This window comes from Camelus bactrianus, chromosome 23 (assembly GCF_048773025.1).
Source record: "Camelus bactrianus isolate YW-2024 breed Bactrian camel chromosome 23, ASM4877302v1, whole genome shotgun sequence".
Taxonomy (NCBI): Eukaryota; Metazoa; Chordata; class Mammalia; order Artiodactyla; family Camelidae; genus Camelus; species Camelus bactrianus.
This window is the reverse complement of record NC_133561.1, coordinates 39,106,892-39,124,894: the sequence shown is the minus strand read 5'-3', so window position 1 is coordinate 39,124,894 and position 18,003 is coordinate 39,106,892. Positions and strand designations below refer to the sequence as shown.

General features: G+C 38.0%; 1 protein-coding gene across 1 annotated transcript in view; it reads left to right on the top strand.

The window, feature by feature from the left end:
- The first annotated feature begins 2,191 nt into the window (after window positions 1-2,191).
- LOC141574723 (uncharacterized) overlaps window positions 2,192-18,003 on the top strand; it is a 28,172-nt gene continuing 12,360 nt past the window's right edge. The window contains exons 1-9 of the mRNA XM_074351444.1: window positions 2,192-2,223; window positions 8,671-9,858; window positions 11,337-11,422; window positions 11,709-11,824; window positions 11,930-12,008; window positions 13,308-13,373; window positions 14,131-14,238; window positions 15,603-15,670; window positions 17,635-17,766. Coding sequence (XP_074207545.1) covers window positions 2,192-2,223; window positions 8,671-9,858; window positions 11,337-11,406 — 1,290 coding nt within the window. The 3' untranslated portion in view covers window positions 11,407-11,422; window positions 11,709-11,824; window positions 11,930-12,008; ... (2 more) ...; window positions 15,603-15,670; window positions 17,635-17,766. The remainder of the gene's footprint in view (window positions 2,224-8,670; window positions 9,859-11,336; window positions 11,423-11,708; window positions 11,825-11,929; window positions 12,009-13,307; window positions 13,374-14,130; window positions 14,239-15,602; window positions 15,671-17,634; window positions 17,767-18,003) is intronic.

The window sequence follows — 18,003 nt, the reverse complement described above, 5'->3', positions numbered from 1 at the left end:
TTTCTTACTTAATGGCTTCAAACTTTCTTATGTCCATTCTTCATGTCCTTCTTTGTACTGTGCTTTCTTTGTGGCATAAGCCTTTATTCTTAGATCTACAGTCTTATAGTACATTTGTGAATATATCTTATCTTTTTAAGAGAAAAATATTTAATATATATATGATCATAGAATAGCAAACTTTATAGGACTCCTAAATCTATAATTTTATACAAATATTTTTGTCATTTTTAAGCTTATAAGCAAAATCTCCATGTGAATAGTATGTTTGCAAATACACAGACACCAAATATAAAATGATATAATTTGGAATTTTTATATATTAAAAGCTATGGAAATAAGCCAGAAGCAAAGTGCTTATAATTGTTGTCATGGCAGAGAGAAAGTTACGTAGTTTACATAGCCTCAGAGCATCTGTTATCTGAATATGAACCAAAAACACTCTTTAAAAGATCCTGGGCACATTAATTGAATCATGATTTCCCCTAAAAGTAAATAAACCTATAGATTAATATTACAGGAAACTGTGTAAGAGGATATAGTAAAATATTTATTCAATGTTATTTAAAAAAATACTACTTCTGTTCTACCACGTGAGGACATCCAAGTATCAAGAATTTGAGTGGAAAGAACAAAGGAAGAAAAAGAAATAAGTAGAAAAAAGGCTTGCAGTCAATTTTCCTAGAAGCAGTATCTTTTTCCTGGGCTTGGCACTTTATAAAATACAATTGTCTATGCCTGCTCTTCAAATAGAATCATTTATAAACATTGTGCAAATCTATATTATAAATTTCATAGCTCCTGCCAAAATTAAGGATATTTTCTTACTTTGAAAAACACCTCATTTAATTGTTTTAACTGCAAAATTAATGAAATTCAGAACATCTAAGAAAAATTACAAAACAAATGACTAACATATTTTATAGCACCTCCTATTCAAGAGATGGAATCTGCATCTCAGTTCTGTGAATCTGGGCTTGTCTATGACTTGCTTTGACCCAGAGAACCTGACAGAAGTAATGGTTATCTTTTTAAGTTGTTAAGTTTCCAGGTGTTTCTTTCATTCAACACAAAATAACTGATACAACACTGACCAACAGGAATTGGACAAAATTATTTCAATAAATTTTCCCTGACAAATTAAATATCAAGTGATATCTAGATATTAAGTTCACTATTCATGCCCCCTGCCAGAATGTGGCTTTCTTCACCTGTCTAGAAATTCTAGAGACCCTGAGCTGTGGTTGCTTCTTTCTTAGAAAGGATGGATGAGAGTGGACTAGCCTGCTTATTGGCCTTGTCCTCTGTCAGCCACATCTGAAGGTAGCTGCTCATCTAAAGGTGGGATTCTGCACTGTTCCTATTTATTATTTTCTCCAGAGCAGAAACTGTGGACCTGTGGTTACATGTGATCACAATCCATGGAAGGACACATCACCATGGTCTTTTAAATAGATATAAAATGTCAACAGCCCTGGCTTATTAACACATACATGTCCTTAATAAAGGCTTAGGTAAAGATTGATCTTTGAGCTTCAAAAATGAAACAAAGAGCTATTGGAGGTCATCAATGAGAGGATGTGACTTCAGCTGACTCATGAGCTGGACCCACCAATCAGAGGCTCCTCAACCCCTCCCCTGCCCTTGCCATGTACCTTCTGACCACCTTTCCCACAGCTGGAGCTGTTTTCAAGGACACAGCCTTGAGAGAGCAATGTTTGATGCAGACCATCTGTAAAGTACATGTGACTGAATCCAGTAAAGGCCTCAAAATAAACTTTTAAGATTCTGGTGGGCAGGTTCAGAAGTCTATTTGTCTCACAGCCACCCAAGACAAACCTCATATGTAACTTCCCATGCTTATTAAACCTGCCACATACCAGTCTGGAGTGGTTTGCCTCTTTCTTCAGTCTCTCTTTGCACTCTATGTATGGGGTCTGTTTTTGAACCAACAAGAGCAGCTTCATTTCTGTAATGTGGCTATTGGCAGAAACCATAGATTGAATAAAGCACATCTGGTTACTACCTCCATCTACCTTAGAGGGTGGAGGAAGAGGGTAAAGGATAAAGGGCTCCTGACTTGAGTCCATGATGTTTGTAGAGAGGAGATTGCTCACTGCTTGGTAGTGAGTTCTTGAGTGCAGTATCTCAGCTTTACTACTTCAGACAAAGGCAGTGATTTTCGTAGGGAATGGCTGAGAGCTGCGGCAATGATTCCACCAGGTATTCAAAGAAGAGAGGCTGAAGGATTATGCTTTTTAGTGGCCAGGTGGGTTGCTCAGAGTTTTTTATTTATTTATTTATTTTTTTAAGCAGTAGGTCTCCACCTGGAGTAATTCTTCCCTGGGACATTTGGTAAGATGTGCAAAGATTTTTGATTGTCATACTAGGAGTGCAATGCTATTGCGATCTCATCTAAGATGCTGCTAAATGTCATAAAATGTACAAGTCAGCATCCCTCCTCACTCCCCCCACCACAGACACACACACAAGCACAATCCCGTCAAAAATGGCAATAATGCCAAAGTCCAGAAACCCTGGTCTAGAGGAGCCAGGCCTTCCTTCCCAGATCAGGAGCACACAGGTAGTTTTTGCTCTCAGTCTTTCAAATTGTGTAATTAAATCCCAATGAAACTTCTGTAATTGAAACAGAATGGTTGTGCTTAAATTTAAACTACTCTATTATAACGAAATAATGTTATCCTATTTAAAATTTACAGGGAAGAGATTTCAAATGATTTAGGGAAGAATCTGTTATTCAAAGGGAAACAATAGGCCCAGGTCCCCAGTGTGGGATTCCATGAAACAATTTACATAATACATTTACCATTTACTAAATGGTATTATTTACTATTATTATACAATTTAATTTTATAAAGAAGCTTTCATGTACCTTGTTATTAACAATAGCCCCAAATCACTGCTTAAAAAACTCATCTGTTACCGAAGTTGTAAATGAATCATTTCCTTGTGATGTCAGGGATCTTGGGGCCCATAAAAGGAATTTTTTTAGTGTCTATCAGAGTACACTACAAAACAGATATCATTAAGCATATGAAAAGCAATATAATGCCCTTGCTTTTTGAGAAGACTTAGAAGAAAACACTTATTTAATGAGATCCTCACACTGAACATTATACAAAGAAATGTGCAGCTTAATTAGGATTAAATTTAAGCCTTGTTTAAGTTGTAATTTAAATTATGCTTTTATGTTAACTTTTTTAAAAATCTATTTATGTGTATTTCTGAAATTTATTTGGATGGATATTTAGTTATATCATATTTACTCCTCTCATTCTTTCTAAAATAGAATCTAAAATAGATTGAGGGTCGTTTATCATCTGAAAGTTAACACTCAAACTATAGATGATTTTTAGCTCCTTACGCCGTTCATTTTTCCCTCCATTGTGAACTGGCCAAATGCTGTAGTTATTTAGAAGTCTTTTCCATTGTCTCCTGGAGAGAGTGACAAGAAACAGAAATGGGATAGGAGAAATTAGCCTAATGCATTGACTTTAGAAGAAATAAATGTGAAAGCTGTTATTGTACAGTTTTGCAGTTGGGTAATTATTGTATAAAGTGAGAGAAAACCAATTTTTATACAAGTTTTATACCATTAAATGTATACTTAATTTTTTTTGAAATTCTTGTTTTTCCCTTTGTTACTTACAGATCAAAATTTATAATGAGTGCTTTTTGTTATTTTTTCTTCTCCATGAAAGTCATTTTGATAATTAGTCAGTTTATTACTGTGTTCCTTGATTTTAAGTTATTTCTGCTTCTTCATTACCTTGATTACATTATCTTATACAGTGACCCAAAAAACTGCTGTTACCCCTTATATTTACTGATTGATAAGGCAGTGAATATAGTTAGCAGAAATTATGTAAAAACTGAAGTGTGTCATGCATGTGGAAGAATTTAATTTTATTTTTCTTGAATCTATATCCTGACATTGATGTTGTCATTCAAAACTGCTTTAAGCATTGCTTTCTAAATTCTTACATTTATTCAACAAATATTGAATACATATAACACATCAGAATGTCCTTAGACAAAGGGATATAATGATTAAAACAAAATATGCCTGCCTCCACGAAGCTTGCATTATAGCATCCTCTATCCTTCTGATTATGGTGTTTCTCTTGATTCTTTCTCAATCTATGCATTCATCTTTTTAACAAATATTTTTGGTGTTCTTATGTGCTTGGCTTTGTTCTACATGTTTGGTACATAATGGTGAGATGATTACTATCTTCGTGGTTTTTAAATTAGAATGGGGAAATGAATATTATATAATAAAGGCAGACATGAATACAAAATAATGACATTTTAATTACTAAGAAAGAGACAAGTGCTTTGTAAGAAAACAATCTGGGTAGCAGATTCTTGTATAGAATATGCAGCCCAATATTGTCCTTAAAGAAGTAAATCAACCTGAGAGCTGAGTGAAGAGAAGGAAATAGCCATGCCCAAGAATTCAAATTCATGTTTTTCTGATAGAATATCATCACATTTAAGTACTGAGATGGGTAAAAGTCACAGTCTTCAGTACACCAGAGTCCAGTGCAACTGAAATTCAGTGAATAAATGGAGAGAAAGATATTAGAAGATGCTGGGTGGTGGCCCTGATGCTGAAGATCAAGAAGGTGTTTTTTGGAAATATAATTATCAGGAATTGGTGATTTTTTGTATGTGAGGACTAAGGAATACAGAAGTATCAAGGATGGCCCCTAAAATCTGAGCTTAAGCAGCAAAATAGGGGACATAGTTTATGAAAGGAGGGAGATGAGTTTGCAAAATGTGTTAGAGACACCCTTTCTGGCACTAAAGCAGAGATGTCAGGTGGAAAGCTGAGTATAGGTCAAACTTCAGAGGAGGTGATCAGATTGAAGTTAGAAGTATAATGAGAGATATCTTGGGCTGCAATTATAAGTCATAAAAACAGGTTCCCCAAAGAGTATCTAGAGAAGATACTTCCAGTATAGATTCAATAGTAAGGTTTGAGTAGAGGAATAAAATCTGGGAGCATGCACTAGGAAATGGAGATACAGAAAAAATAGAACAAAGCTTTGACTTCTAGGGGATTAAGGTCAAGCTGAAGAGATATACAAGTATCTGAATAGTTATATGATAAACGTATGTACTAGCTACTAATGGAGAACAATGGAGGAAACATTTAATTCTACTGAGGTTAGTTCAGAGGAGTTACAGAAGGATAATATGAAGCAATTCTGAAAAATCTTCAAAATAAATAACAAGCTAATAGGACAAAGGGAAGAACATTCTGAGCAAAGGATTTGAGATTAAAAAATTCAAAGCATTTGAACAATTGTAAATAGTTCAGCTTAATTACACGGTTATAGCTTGTTTCACAATTCAAGATTTAGGTTAACCTTCACTGATGTACCTTTCCACCTGCATTTTACATGCCTGTAGTAATTAACAAATCATATTGCTTTTGCCCTCTCATTGTCTCCATTAATATTTTCTCTCCTGGCTTGTCTTTAATCTGCACACTAAAAAGAGGAGCGTAATTCCTTTTTATAAGCAAATGCTCATGCAGTTCTATGCAAAGAGCAGATGGTCTACAAAAGTATCATTTTCTAAACAACTGTATTCTTGTCCCTTTGTCCTTGGTGGAGATGGAGGTAAAACTTTTAATTAGTGTGAAAACCAAAATAACTGTATCCAAAATATTACAACATATCATTCTATCCTATCTGTGATGCCCTGATGTAAATAAAACAATTCAGTGATCTGAAATTAACCTGTAATTAAAGTGTTGAGAATCAATCAGTACAATTTAAGTTTCATTAAATTCAAACACACTCAAAATTGAATCAATTTATTAAGCTTACTTATTTCCCAGCCCCCAACAGACACAATAATACCAACATGTAACAAGCTCACATATAAACAGCTTCACTATTCCACTTACAGAAGTGAGACTACAACTTCCCAACTAGAATAAGGTACACTCTAAATGCAAATTAAAAGCAAGACAAGACACTCTAAATTGGAGATCTGCTTGCTGTTGGTGAGAATGCCTTGAAGTATTGTTTTTGATCTATATGCAAAAGTATAGGGACACACACTTGTCAAAAGAGAATACAAAGTTCAATGTAACTGATCCATATTTGCAGATTTTCCCTTCATTCAGTGCAAATTTAAAATGTATAAATTATTTTGATCAGAATTCAGCAATAAAATCTTAACTCAAAAACAGAAACAACAGAAGTGTCTTGTTCACACAATGCCTGTGTGTCTTTGAAAAAAGAAAACTACCTGGAAGCAATCGTCTCTGTACCTCTCTGCCAATTTTGATTAACAGATTCCCTCTTCTTGACTTGGAGCAACTCTCTTAGAATCATAAATTGTGAAAATGAATTGCACATTAAAGGTTCTGGCACCCGAGGACCTTGAGTTTTCCAAATAATGTTTTTCAAGACATTTAACTAAATGCAACTATTGTGTAAGGAGACGGTAGTTGTCAATATGAACACTTCAATAGAGTAGAAGTAGTCATGTTGAATTTTTTGCATTCAATTATTCATTCTATTTTATGTGATAACACATAATCTATGAATTATTTGTTAACTATCACAATTAAATTTGTCAGTTTTTTTTTTTGGTAAAACCACTACCAAAAACAGCAATGGCTAAACATGCTTTTATAAAGATAAATCAACCAATGCAGTTTAACACATGATCCATTAGAACCTCTCTTTTCAAAGCCTGGAGTTCTTTGACAGGTGGAAAAAATGTACATACTGTATACATTACAGAAGAGATCTTACAAAATTCTATCAATAAATATCCACAAAACTTTTGCATGTCACTGCTAAAATTCAGTTTCACTATTCTGTTGAAAAAATTCCATTGGTTACATATCTCATTTAAGTGTTGGAAAGAATACTCCATGACTTCTAAGAAATGATGGACAATCTGAATTAAATAGCTAACTAACTTAAAATCAAAACTATAAGTTACATATTTGATAAAAGTAATATATAAGTGTGCTTATCACACTAATATAATGTAGAATAAGATGGCTATAATTGTGGAAGACTAGATCTACAGAGGTAGTAAAATGGTCCTGCTAGCTAGTAAATCTGATTATTAAAATCAGGAAGGAATAAGAAGAAAGTAGGGAAGAGAGGGAGAGAGTAAGATGAGAGGGAGTGAAAGAGAAAAAGGAGGGAAGGAAGGAAGGAAGGATTTGTAGTCAAACTGTTACAGGTCAGGCCCTAAATTAAATTCTTTCCTTAATTCCATGAATTCACTTATTACACAATATTAACAAATTACTTAAAGAATGAATCAAAACCATATAAGATATTATTTCTCATGTAATGGAAAAAATAATACGATGAAGCAAATTAAATCTAATAGTGTTAAAATATTCAAAGACTTTCTAATGATAAAAACTTTAAATATAAATTATTCTACTTCAAAAATGCTTTCAGAGATGTTATCAATGGTGAGAGGATGTATATATCATATATAGTTTTCTGTTTATGAATTTGATTATATTATAGCAATGGAACAGTGTAATATTAAATTTAAAAAATGCATATCAATTGAAGATATAAATTAACCTCAAATTTGGGTTGTAAATAATTTTATATTTAGCTTTCAGTTTTCTTTGTTTTTATATAATTTTAGGAAAATAATTATCATACATAAATGTACAGATCTGAATCTTTATCTAATATGTCTCAATCTCAACAGTTCTAAAACCCCTCAATTTCCTTCTTTCCTTTCTTCTTTTCTCCCTTCTTTCCTATTCCTTTATTGGTAATTTGGTGTATAAAAGTTAATTGTTGGCAATATTTTATCAGAACTTATAATGTGTATGAAGGATGAAAGATATATACATATATACACACACGCATATAGTGATGATCCAACTTGGAATAAATATTTCCATATTTCTATGAAAAATTGTGAATGAATTTAACGATAGTATGTTATTCCTTAACATTTTTCATAATATACAGTATATGTACTTACAACTTTATACTGTGAACTTAATTGTTTAATATCTACCTTCATGCATGGAAGAGTTTTTATGTTATTATAAAGCATACTTTAATAATGTGATAAAGGAGAATGACATGGTGTTAAGAAATTATGTTAATGTAATGGGCTTTATGAATTCACAAATTAGCTGAGCACTAAGAGTGATTGGAAATAGATAGGCAAATCTCTTGAGGGGAGTAGGGCATTGATGTGTAAAAGATTATTTCTGAGAGTGAGAATAGCATGTGTATGGCCCTGTAGCATGAGGGAACATAGTAAGTACGAGGATTGTAAGACGTATATCTATGGTAATGATCATGAAGGTGAACAAGGAGTGATTTGAGGCAACTAACAAGGGTAAGGCCAAATATATAACAGTCAGCATATTACAGCAGGCTGTCCGGCGAGCCGGCCCTCCGCCCGCGCCGCGGGGTGGGCTAGCGCCCCGCGGGGGTCTCGGGCTCCCAGCCCACTGCCCCGCCTCCCCGCCACCCGCTAGGCGTCGTCCGGGGACGCCCCTCGCCGAGAGAGACCCTCAATCACAAGTCACCCCGCCCTCCCCACCCTCCTCGCCGTGCCACGCAACCCCGCCCCCGAACCGCCCTCCCGATCTCCCTGCAGTACCCCTCGCCCCTCGCCGTGAAGAAGTGACTCCAGCAGCCGTGGCGGCTCTTTGGGCCCAAGGGGCGGGCGCGGCAGCCATTGGCGGAGGCCGCTGCCTCCGGCTGTCAATCCCGCGGCCCGTCCCCGCCCCACCGGCGGAGCGTGGCTGGACGCAGGGCCGCGGGGGCTGTCGGGACGGCTCCAAGATGGCCGCGCGCTTGGGGTCCGCACCTGCTGGCGGCCTCGAGCCCCGTTAACTGCCACAGCTGCTGACCGGAGCCGCCAGTCGTCCTGGCGACTCCGTGGGCTGTCCCTGCGGGGCGGGAGGCCGCCATGGCGACCCTGGAAAAGCTGGCGAAGGCCTTCGAGTCCCTCAAGTCCTTCCAGTGGCCGCCGCCTCAGCCCCCTCAGCCGGCACCGCAGCCGCCGCCGCCTCACCCGGTACCGCCGCCGCCTCAGCCCCCTCAGCCGGTACCGCCGCCGCCTCAGCCCCGTCAGCCAGCACCGCAGCCGCCGTCGCCTCAGCCGGCACCGCCGCCGCCGCCGCTTCAGCCCCCTCAGCCGGTACCGCCGCCGCCTCAGGCCCCTCAGCCGGCACCGCAGCCGCCGCCGCCGCCGCCGCCGCCGCCGCCTCAGCCCCCTCAGCCGGCACCGCAGCCGCCGCCGCCTCAGCCGGCACCGCAGCCGCCGCCGCTTCAGCCCCCTCAGCCGGTACCGCCGCCGCTTCAGCCCCCTCAGCCAGCACCGCAGCCGCCGCCGCCGCCGCCGCCGCCTCAGCCAGCACCGCAGCCGCCGTCGCCTCAGCCGGCACCGCAGCCGCCGCCGCTTCAGCCCCCTCAGCCGGCACCGCAGCCGCCGCCGCCTCAGCCGGCACCGCAGCCGCCGCCGCTTCAGCCCCCTCAGCCGGTACCGCCGCCGCTTCAGCCCCCTCAGCCAGCACTGCAGCCGCCGCCGCCGCCGCCGCCGCCTCAGCCCCCTCAGCCAGCACCGCAGCCGCCGTCGCCTCAGCCGGCACCGCAGCCGCCGCCGCTTCAGCCCCCTCAGCCGGTACCGCCGCCGCCTCAGCCCCCTCAGCTGGCACCGAAGCCGCCGCCGCCTCAGCCGGCACCGCAGCCGCCGCCGCTTCAGCCCCCTCAGCCGGTACCGCCGCCTCAGCCCCCTCAGCCGGCACCGTAGCCTCAACCGCCACCGCCGCCCGTCCACCGTGGGTCAGGAGCCGCTGCACAGACGGTGAGTCCTTGCGGGTCCCTCCCCAGCCCTGCGCGGGTCTCCGTCTCTCCCTCGGCCTCCCCCGAAGGCCCCGAGGCGGTCCGGGCCCCAGACCTCTGCTTTCCCGGCTGCGAAACTCGGGAAGGAACGGTGCTGTGTTGTGATCCGAGGCTGCGCGTCCCGTTCGGCTTCCTCTGGGCCACTCCCCAGCCCTCTCCTTCTCTGGGCCAGGTGTAACATTTTGTCTTCCCTTTTCAACTGAGGGTTTAAAACAGTGTTTCAGATAACTGTCAAAACGCTATGCATGCAAAACCCTAGGTTAACTTAAGGGAAGGAGTAGGAGAGAAGAGGGGAAGGAGCGAAGTTCACTGGTCACTTCTGTGGGGGTGGGTTAGATGGTCACAGTGGTGAACGCTTAACTGCTACATGGCCCCGTGCGCTTACCAGCATAGTCGTTACTGTTACTAACCCCGGACAGCACTGGTGTTAAGGAGGCATGACCACGGACCGTGTGCTCATTGAGCTTAATTTTACACAAACTAAGATTTCCACAGAATCAAGACAGGCAGTAAACGCCAGCTGCAGAGGACAGCTTGTGCAGGGTTGGGGAACAGCATGGCATGATCAGAACTTTAGTTTGACTGGCTTGAAATGTAGAGGGAAAGGGAAACTTCACACTGATGAATCAGAGAGGAGATAGCTGTTTTTATTAAACTAAAATGGTTAAATGAGCCTTGTTGGTTAATGATTTGCCTTAGCAATGTGAATTTGGATTCTGCAAGTATTTTATAAGTTCTGTAAGAAGCTTGTTTTAAAATTTCAAAACTCTTAAGATACTAGAAGTTCAGTTTTATTTTATAAGAATTTTTTAAAAAGTGTTTATTTAACTCAATTAGAACTGAGTTCCTTTAACATAGACTTTATTATCTCATGTATTAATACCCTCTAGAGGTACACAATGAAAAATGTGATTTATAAACAGACACATACAGACACAAGGAAAACAGAGTATGTAGCTTCAGTAACAGTTTAAGAGAAAAGTCAGAAACAAATTTTCCCTGGTCAAAATATCAAAAAAAGCACCTGGGGCTTATATCCTTTAATTGATTTGAGCTCTAAATGGACAAATACACAATTTTTTTTTTTTAAATTGCTAAGAACAAGATTCTTTTTCACGTTGAATAATGATTTTGAAGTTTAAATAAATACCAACAATAGAGCTATGAGGGAGGAAAAATATAAAATACTGATTTTATTTTTAATCTCACCGTAAGGTGCATTCTTAAATACATAGGAGAGAACTGTCATGATTTGCGCAACTCGCTTGCAAATAGTTAAACAGTATTAACAATGATTGAATTTAGATGGTGGGTATATGGGAATTTATCATCCTATTAAACAGTTTTCTGTACTTCTGAGACTTAGAATAAAACATTGGAAGGAACCTGTTAGACATAATGCTCTATGTGAAGTAATTTGTTCCCTTTGTGAAATTCTAGGAAGGTTAAAATGCATGTTCATAACATCAAGAAAATCACAAGCATTTACGATGTAATCAGAACTACCTGAGGATCTGTGAAACTTGGTGAGTTGGTGGATTTTTTAAAATGTCTTAAAACATTTTGTTTTTACAAAGTTTACAGGAGTAAGAGAAGATAAATTTTAATCAACTCTTAATATTTTTTTTTCCTGGTTGATGTGATATAATTAAATGTGGGGAAAAAAGGTAAATTCTAAAAGGAGACACTACCTTGATGGTTTTCTATGGAGGAAACTCAAGCAGGAGGAAGTTTAATTTAAAAACATGAATTACTGCTCTTTATAATACATTCTAAGTTGTCATTCTTTTGAATGCCTTCCTTTCCAAACAGGTGTGTTATTCTGGAAGATCATCAGGACTTCTGGGTATTTGGAGGTACTGACCTAACCAGTGGAACTGCTGATTTATAAGAAGTTGTCCAGAATTTTGAAAAACTGATTAGTAGAGGTAAATAATGTTTCCTTGGCAAGTGATGACAGAAAGTGACTTGAGTGAATTTTCCTTTGTTTTTAGGCAGATGTACCTAACCATGTATGTTAACAATGATTACAGGCTGGAGACCGAGAACTACCATTTTTGCCAGCTGGGATGCAGAAAAGTTTGGACTTCTGGGTTCCACAAATGGGCTGAGGTAACTAAGACAGAAAACGTATCTTCTTGGTCAACATGTATCTCAGGGTAATCACAGATGTGTTCCATTACCTGATATTGTTTTAATTTGGATAAATACTCAAGAAAATTTAAGAAATAGAGTTTGCTTTTGCTTTTACATCAGTTTGGTAAAACAGAACAACCTCTTAATTACTAAGTACAAACCAAGTTTTTCATTATTTTTAAAATATTTTAGTTTCTATTTGTATTTGTTTTGTGATAAGTAAGTAAAATCTGTAAGCTCAGAAAATAGTCAAACCTAGGAAGCTGCTTCTGACAAGTGAATTAGCTTATTGAAAATCTGATATAGATCCTTGGCATTAATTTTCAAGTTTTTACAGTTTCCTTGGATTTCTTCTATCTAGGAAAACAACATGCTCTTTTAAGATAACTATACTCTGATTATAGTCTCTCCTTTATGGATTCCGTACTAAATTGGAACCATAGGTATATTTTACCATTTACAAAAGTGCCTGATTGGGAAGTATAATAGAATGATTTCGTAAATTGAATTACTCTAAAATTTCAAGGATTTATTTTTAATTCAATTATGATTAATTTTCATTTGTCACTGGCTCTTAATGCTTTATTTTAAAGTGTCTTTCATAGGCCCCCTTCTTTCATCTTCTTCCCTTAGGCTCTCTGTCCAGTAACTCTAAGTTCTTACATGTTCATGGTAGGCTTGTGTGTTTTTTTAAAGGCAGGTGCACCAAAAAGCACTTTCCTGTGACTATCCTCTGTTTTGTTCATCATTTATGAGTCCAAATTTTATAGAATTGATTTGAAGAATGTCATATCTTTCTTATCATTGTATCTGGTTTTTAAAATGCTTTCCTTCTGACTCATTTCTGCATACTTTAAAATAATAATATGAATCAAATAAGTATGGGAATAAAATCACAGTTACTTGTATCACATTTGATTCCATGTATATTGCAAAGTCTTATTATTATGTTGGTGTTATGAACATGCATTTCATAATACACTTATTTAGATGAATCAGATCTTATTCATTAAGGTCATTTACTTTTAGAAATATGTAATTTCTTGTGAATACATGTATATAGAAATACATGTGTCTTTCTATAATTTAAGCAGCTTAGAATACAGATAAAATAAATCCAAGATACAAGATAATATGCCTTACATTAATTTAAATTCATGTGAGTTAAAAGACAATTTGAATATTGTTTCCCATTTTCTACTAGCTTCTTGATCATATTCAGCAGCACATTTACCTTTACATATATTTAAGGAATCTTTTTTATTTCTACTGTAGCTCTGTCATAATGGAAACTCTGCAGCAGAATCAGCTGTCATCTATCCCGTGTGGCCAAGTGCAGAGGTGAGAATTCTCATTCGTGGGATGACCACTCACAGCTTTAAATGTTTTTACTGTAACTGCTCTTATAAGGTAGCAAGCTAGAGAGAGAGAGAGAAACAGAGAGAAGAAAAGAGTTCTCTCTGCATATTCCCATGTGTGTGATGGCATTAGTCTTCTTCTGCTGTATTTTTCTAGAATGTGTGTGCATGTGTGCATGTATGTGTGAGAGAGAAATGTCTTGTCTTTGTCCTAATAGCCACTCTTCTCTCCCTCTAGTTTTTTCTCTATCCTCCCCTCCTTTCTTTTTCTTTTTCATCAATATCTTCTCTTTCAAAAAATTCTTGATAAATCAAGTTTCCAACTTCCTCACTTTTAATATGGTAAAGTTACTTGGATCCCCAACGTCAAGGGATGTCATACTTTAATGTCTGTAAGGATTGCCAGGGACACCTTTTAAAAGTACAGATTTCCAGGCCTTACTTTGAGCAGTTCTCTTCCAGTAGATCCAGGGTGAGGCTGAGCATCTCTGAGCCTTCCCCCTTCATATTATGGTGCAGGGGATCAGGGGCAGTTTTCCTCTGGGTCTCCGTGCTGTTGCTATGAAAAGTGGCTACAGCATCACTAATATTTTTCTTTCTTGTTTTAATTGCATTAATATAATCAAGCAGTTAATAGCATTTTCTTAAAATTATGGTCAAAGGCATAGGCATTTGATTTATAATGGTATCTGCAAACCACTCTTTTACTGAATTAATTTGTTTTGCTTGTATTTCCACAGTTGTAAATGCCGTGAGTTAAGTGACTGCTTTGCTTCAACTACAGGAGAATGTGAAAACACTCCAGGAGAGAGAGGTTGCATATATCAATGCAGACTCATACACAGAAGGTAAATTTTATTTCAGATTGTCATTAAATAGTATACCAGTATTTAAGTCTGTCAACTCCAACTCATAAACTAGGATTATCCTCTTTCTATGAGATGCCTCAATAATACCTCCATTTCTCCATTTTACCAGAGAGAACATTATTATGATTCAAATGAATCAATATGATTCATAACTAAGCTATTGATACTAATTTCTTTAGTATATTTACCATTGGCCTATGTTGGATTACTACTTAAAACTTTAGTACTTTTGACATTCTTCCTGTGGAGCTATTTTTAAAAGTTGGGCTAAAGTATTTCATACAGAAATAGTTCCTGTATGTATTGGAACAACTCTGAAATAAGCACCCACTACAGACTTCCTTTTGACCCTGACATGTGGCATGTGCATCTGTAGGCTTTCATCGTGTTATGGTTATTTCTAGGTAAGTGTCACAGGACACATGTTAGTTACTGACACGCTCTAGTCTAACGTCTTGATATTGAATTGAATGAATGAATAAAAACGTGAACATTATGGCCTTACCACTTCCTTTGCCAAAGACCCCTAGGTACTGCTGCCATAATGAGCAATGGCCCTTACTGTTACTGCAGGAGTTGCGGCCTTAGCAGCAGAGTCTGCCTCTGCAGTCTCCTATCCTGAGTGTGTGCTGCAGCCTCTCTGGCTCCTGAAGAGTTATTTCCACCTTGTGTTTTAGTTTTAGCCAGACTGTCTGCCTGTCTATTTATCTACCTACCTATCTATCTATTCTAAAATTTTATTTATTTGTTTTTACTGAAGTACATTTGATTTGTAATATTAGTTTCAGGTGTACAGCGAAGTTACACAGTTATATACATATACATATACATATACATATACATATACATATACATATACATATACATATACATTGTTTTTAGATTCTTTTCCATTATAGGTTATTATAAGATACTGAATATAATTCCCTGTGCTATACAGTAGGTCCTTGTTGTTTTTCTGTTTCATATATAATAGTGTATATCTGTTAGTCCTGAACTCCTAACATCTCTCTTCCCTTCCCCCTTTCCCCTTGGGTAACCATAGTTTCTTTTCTATGTCGTGAATGTATTTCTGGTTTGTAAATAAGTTCATTTGTATCATTTTTTTGTTTGTTTACATTCCACATATAAGTGATATAATTTGATATTTGTCTTTCTCTGTCTGACATACTTCACTGAATATGATAATCTGTAGGGTCCACCCTATTTTTAATTCTCCAGGAATGATGCCTTCAATTTGAAATCTGTTATATCTTGTTTATAATTAGAAAATAAAGTTAGAATTAAATACAGGTTTGAAGTCCATTTGGAGGTATTAAAATACCCTCTATTTTATTTTGCAGGCAATTATACTCTCAGAGTTGACTGTACACCCCTTCTTTTCCAGTTGGTATATAAACTGACAAAAGAGGTATGTAAGTAGATCTGTCATAATGTTTTTTTGATGAGTGGATAAATCAATAACTTTTGTTTTCTAAATTACTAATATTTAAACTGGTGACAGACATAGCTGATTTGTATAAATAACAAATCAGAATGAGCTTTAATACACTACTTATGTGACATAACTATGAGAACAGTAGTGCTAGTCTCTGTTCTAATAATAGTTCCTAATAATTGTATACATTTGTTAAAATGTGCAGGGTCTATTGTTTCATGGGGCAGAGTCTCTTTGATATAACAGAAAGAATACTGAGCTGGGATGGGGAAGCCTTGGCTGTGAAGATTGCCTTGGCTATTCATTCATTCATTCATTCATTCATTCAGCAAGTATTTATTGTGTGGTTACTATGTATCAGGTCCTATGAAATGAATTCTAGCAGCTACAGTGATAAAAGCACAAGGTTTCTGAATCCAAATACTTTATAATCTAGAGAGGCCACAGACCTGTAAATGAGGACTCATACTTCACTTGAATATTGGATACTATATACAGTGGAGGACAGTTGTGGAAGAGAGAAGTTAAAACCCTGGGGTAGCTGGTGAGGTTGGAAAGCACTAGAAGGTGTTCACAGAAGGATTAGTGGTTAGGCTGTAAAATGGAAGGATGTGAAAGTGGGGAGAAGGTTTCTCCTCAGAGGACACAGGACCTAATAAAGACATGGATGTGTGAAAGAACATTTCCCGACCTCTGGGTAATGCAATATAACCTAAATGTAAGGTGTTGGTGAAAAAGCTGGCAAGAAATGGGGCCTGACACATAGGCCTAAGTGTTCATAAATCTGGTGATGGAGAAATTAAAGAATCTTTAACAAGGTTGTATATTATCATTTTTATTCATTAGAAAAATTACTCTGTATCAGTGCATTGAATAGGTTAAGCTGTAGTAAGTCTAAAAGCAAAATGGAAATAATTCCACATAATCATTTAGCGCACAGGAATTTATAAATACTAGTTATTGATGTAAAAAGTACTCTGAAAATGCTAATGCACTCTGAATCTCTAAAAATTATGTGATCTACTCATTGAGTATATGTGTGCTTCATTTAAATAACCCCCCATTATAGAATTTAACTGTAAAAATATTTCTTTCAAGTAGGTATCACTTAGATGACAGTGGGAAGTAGATGTCACATCTCTGTGGTCCTGTTTCCCAATCGCCCTTCATCTTGCCCTGTCCTTTTCACTGTTAGTGTCTTTAACATCTCATCCTCCCAAGTGAGCATCCTCCCATGCCCATCACAACTCCCACCATACTGGGAAGCTTAGGTCCTTGATCCTTTTATTGAAATGTCCCATAAAAACATCTTATCTAAAAGCACGCTGTAAAGACAGCCCTTGTTGGGGAATCCTTCTCAGGAGATACATTTACACTCTGTCCTACAGAGGAGGCTCCTGCCTTTATAGGAGGGGTAGTAAGAATTTTAGGGCCAAGAAGGAGAAGCTTAGGTCTATCCCCTTTGTACATTTATTTAATAAGTATTAAATGTGTAAATGGTTACCATAGTGACAGGATAACTCAAACATAGATTCTGCTATTAGTGTGTTACCTGTGTAGCCAGGAGAGACTATGATCAGGAATTTTCAAATCCAAGATAGAGATTAAAATCACCAAAGTGAATACAGATAAAAGTGTGGGAAGCAAAAAATAAATATCTTAGTTTATTATTTTACATGTTGGAATTAAACAGCCTGCTTAATGGGAAATTGCAAGTTTTTTTCCCATTTTAAAGCCTCTTTTATGTTAATTTGAATTTAATTTTCATGCCACTTTATATACAATATATTTGTCTTTCAGAGTTTTTGTTTTAGGTAGTTTTTTAACAGTGTAACTGGGAAATTAAAATGTATCTTTAGAAGTTACATTATCAGGATGAACTAATTAATTGTCCAGAAGAGAAGAGTGAGATTTTATAATCTTGTTTGATTTGTTAGTGGAAGAATCAGACATCATTCATCTGGAGAAATGCTATTGGTTGCTGAGGGCTCAATCCTGAACTGGATGACTTGATTTAGAGACATTTGGCCCATTGGCTTCACCACCAATTTGTCCATCTCTGAGTGAAGGTGGGAATCCTATTTTCTACAAATGTTCTTTGCTAAAAACGTGAGCCTTGTTCCACCTTTGGAGCCTTGTGTAAGTCGGTTTACCTTTCTGCACCTGAATATTCTCATATATAAAATCGGTTTGACCAAGAAAATCATTATGAAACTGTGCTCCAGTGCGGTGCCTGAGCATCTGGTGCAAGGTCAGGGTGGTGGACACTGAATAGGCAAAGCTCTAGCTTCCACACATGACCCCAC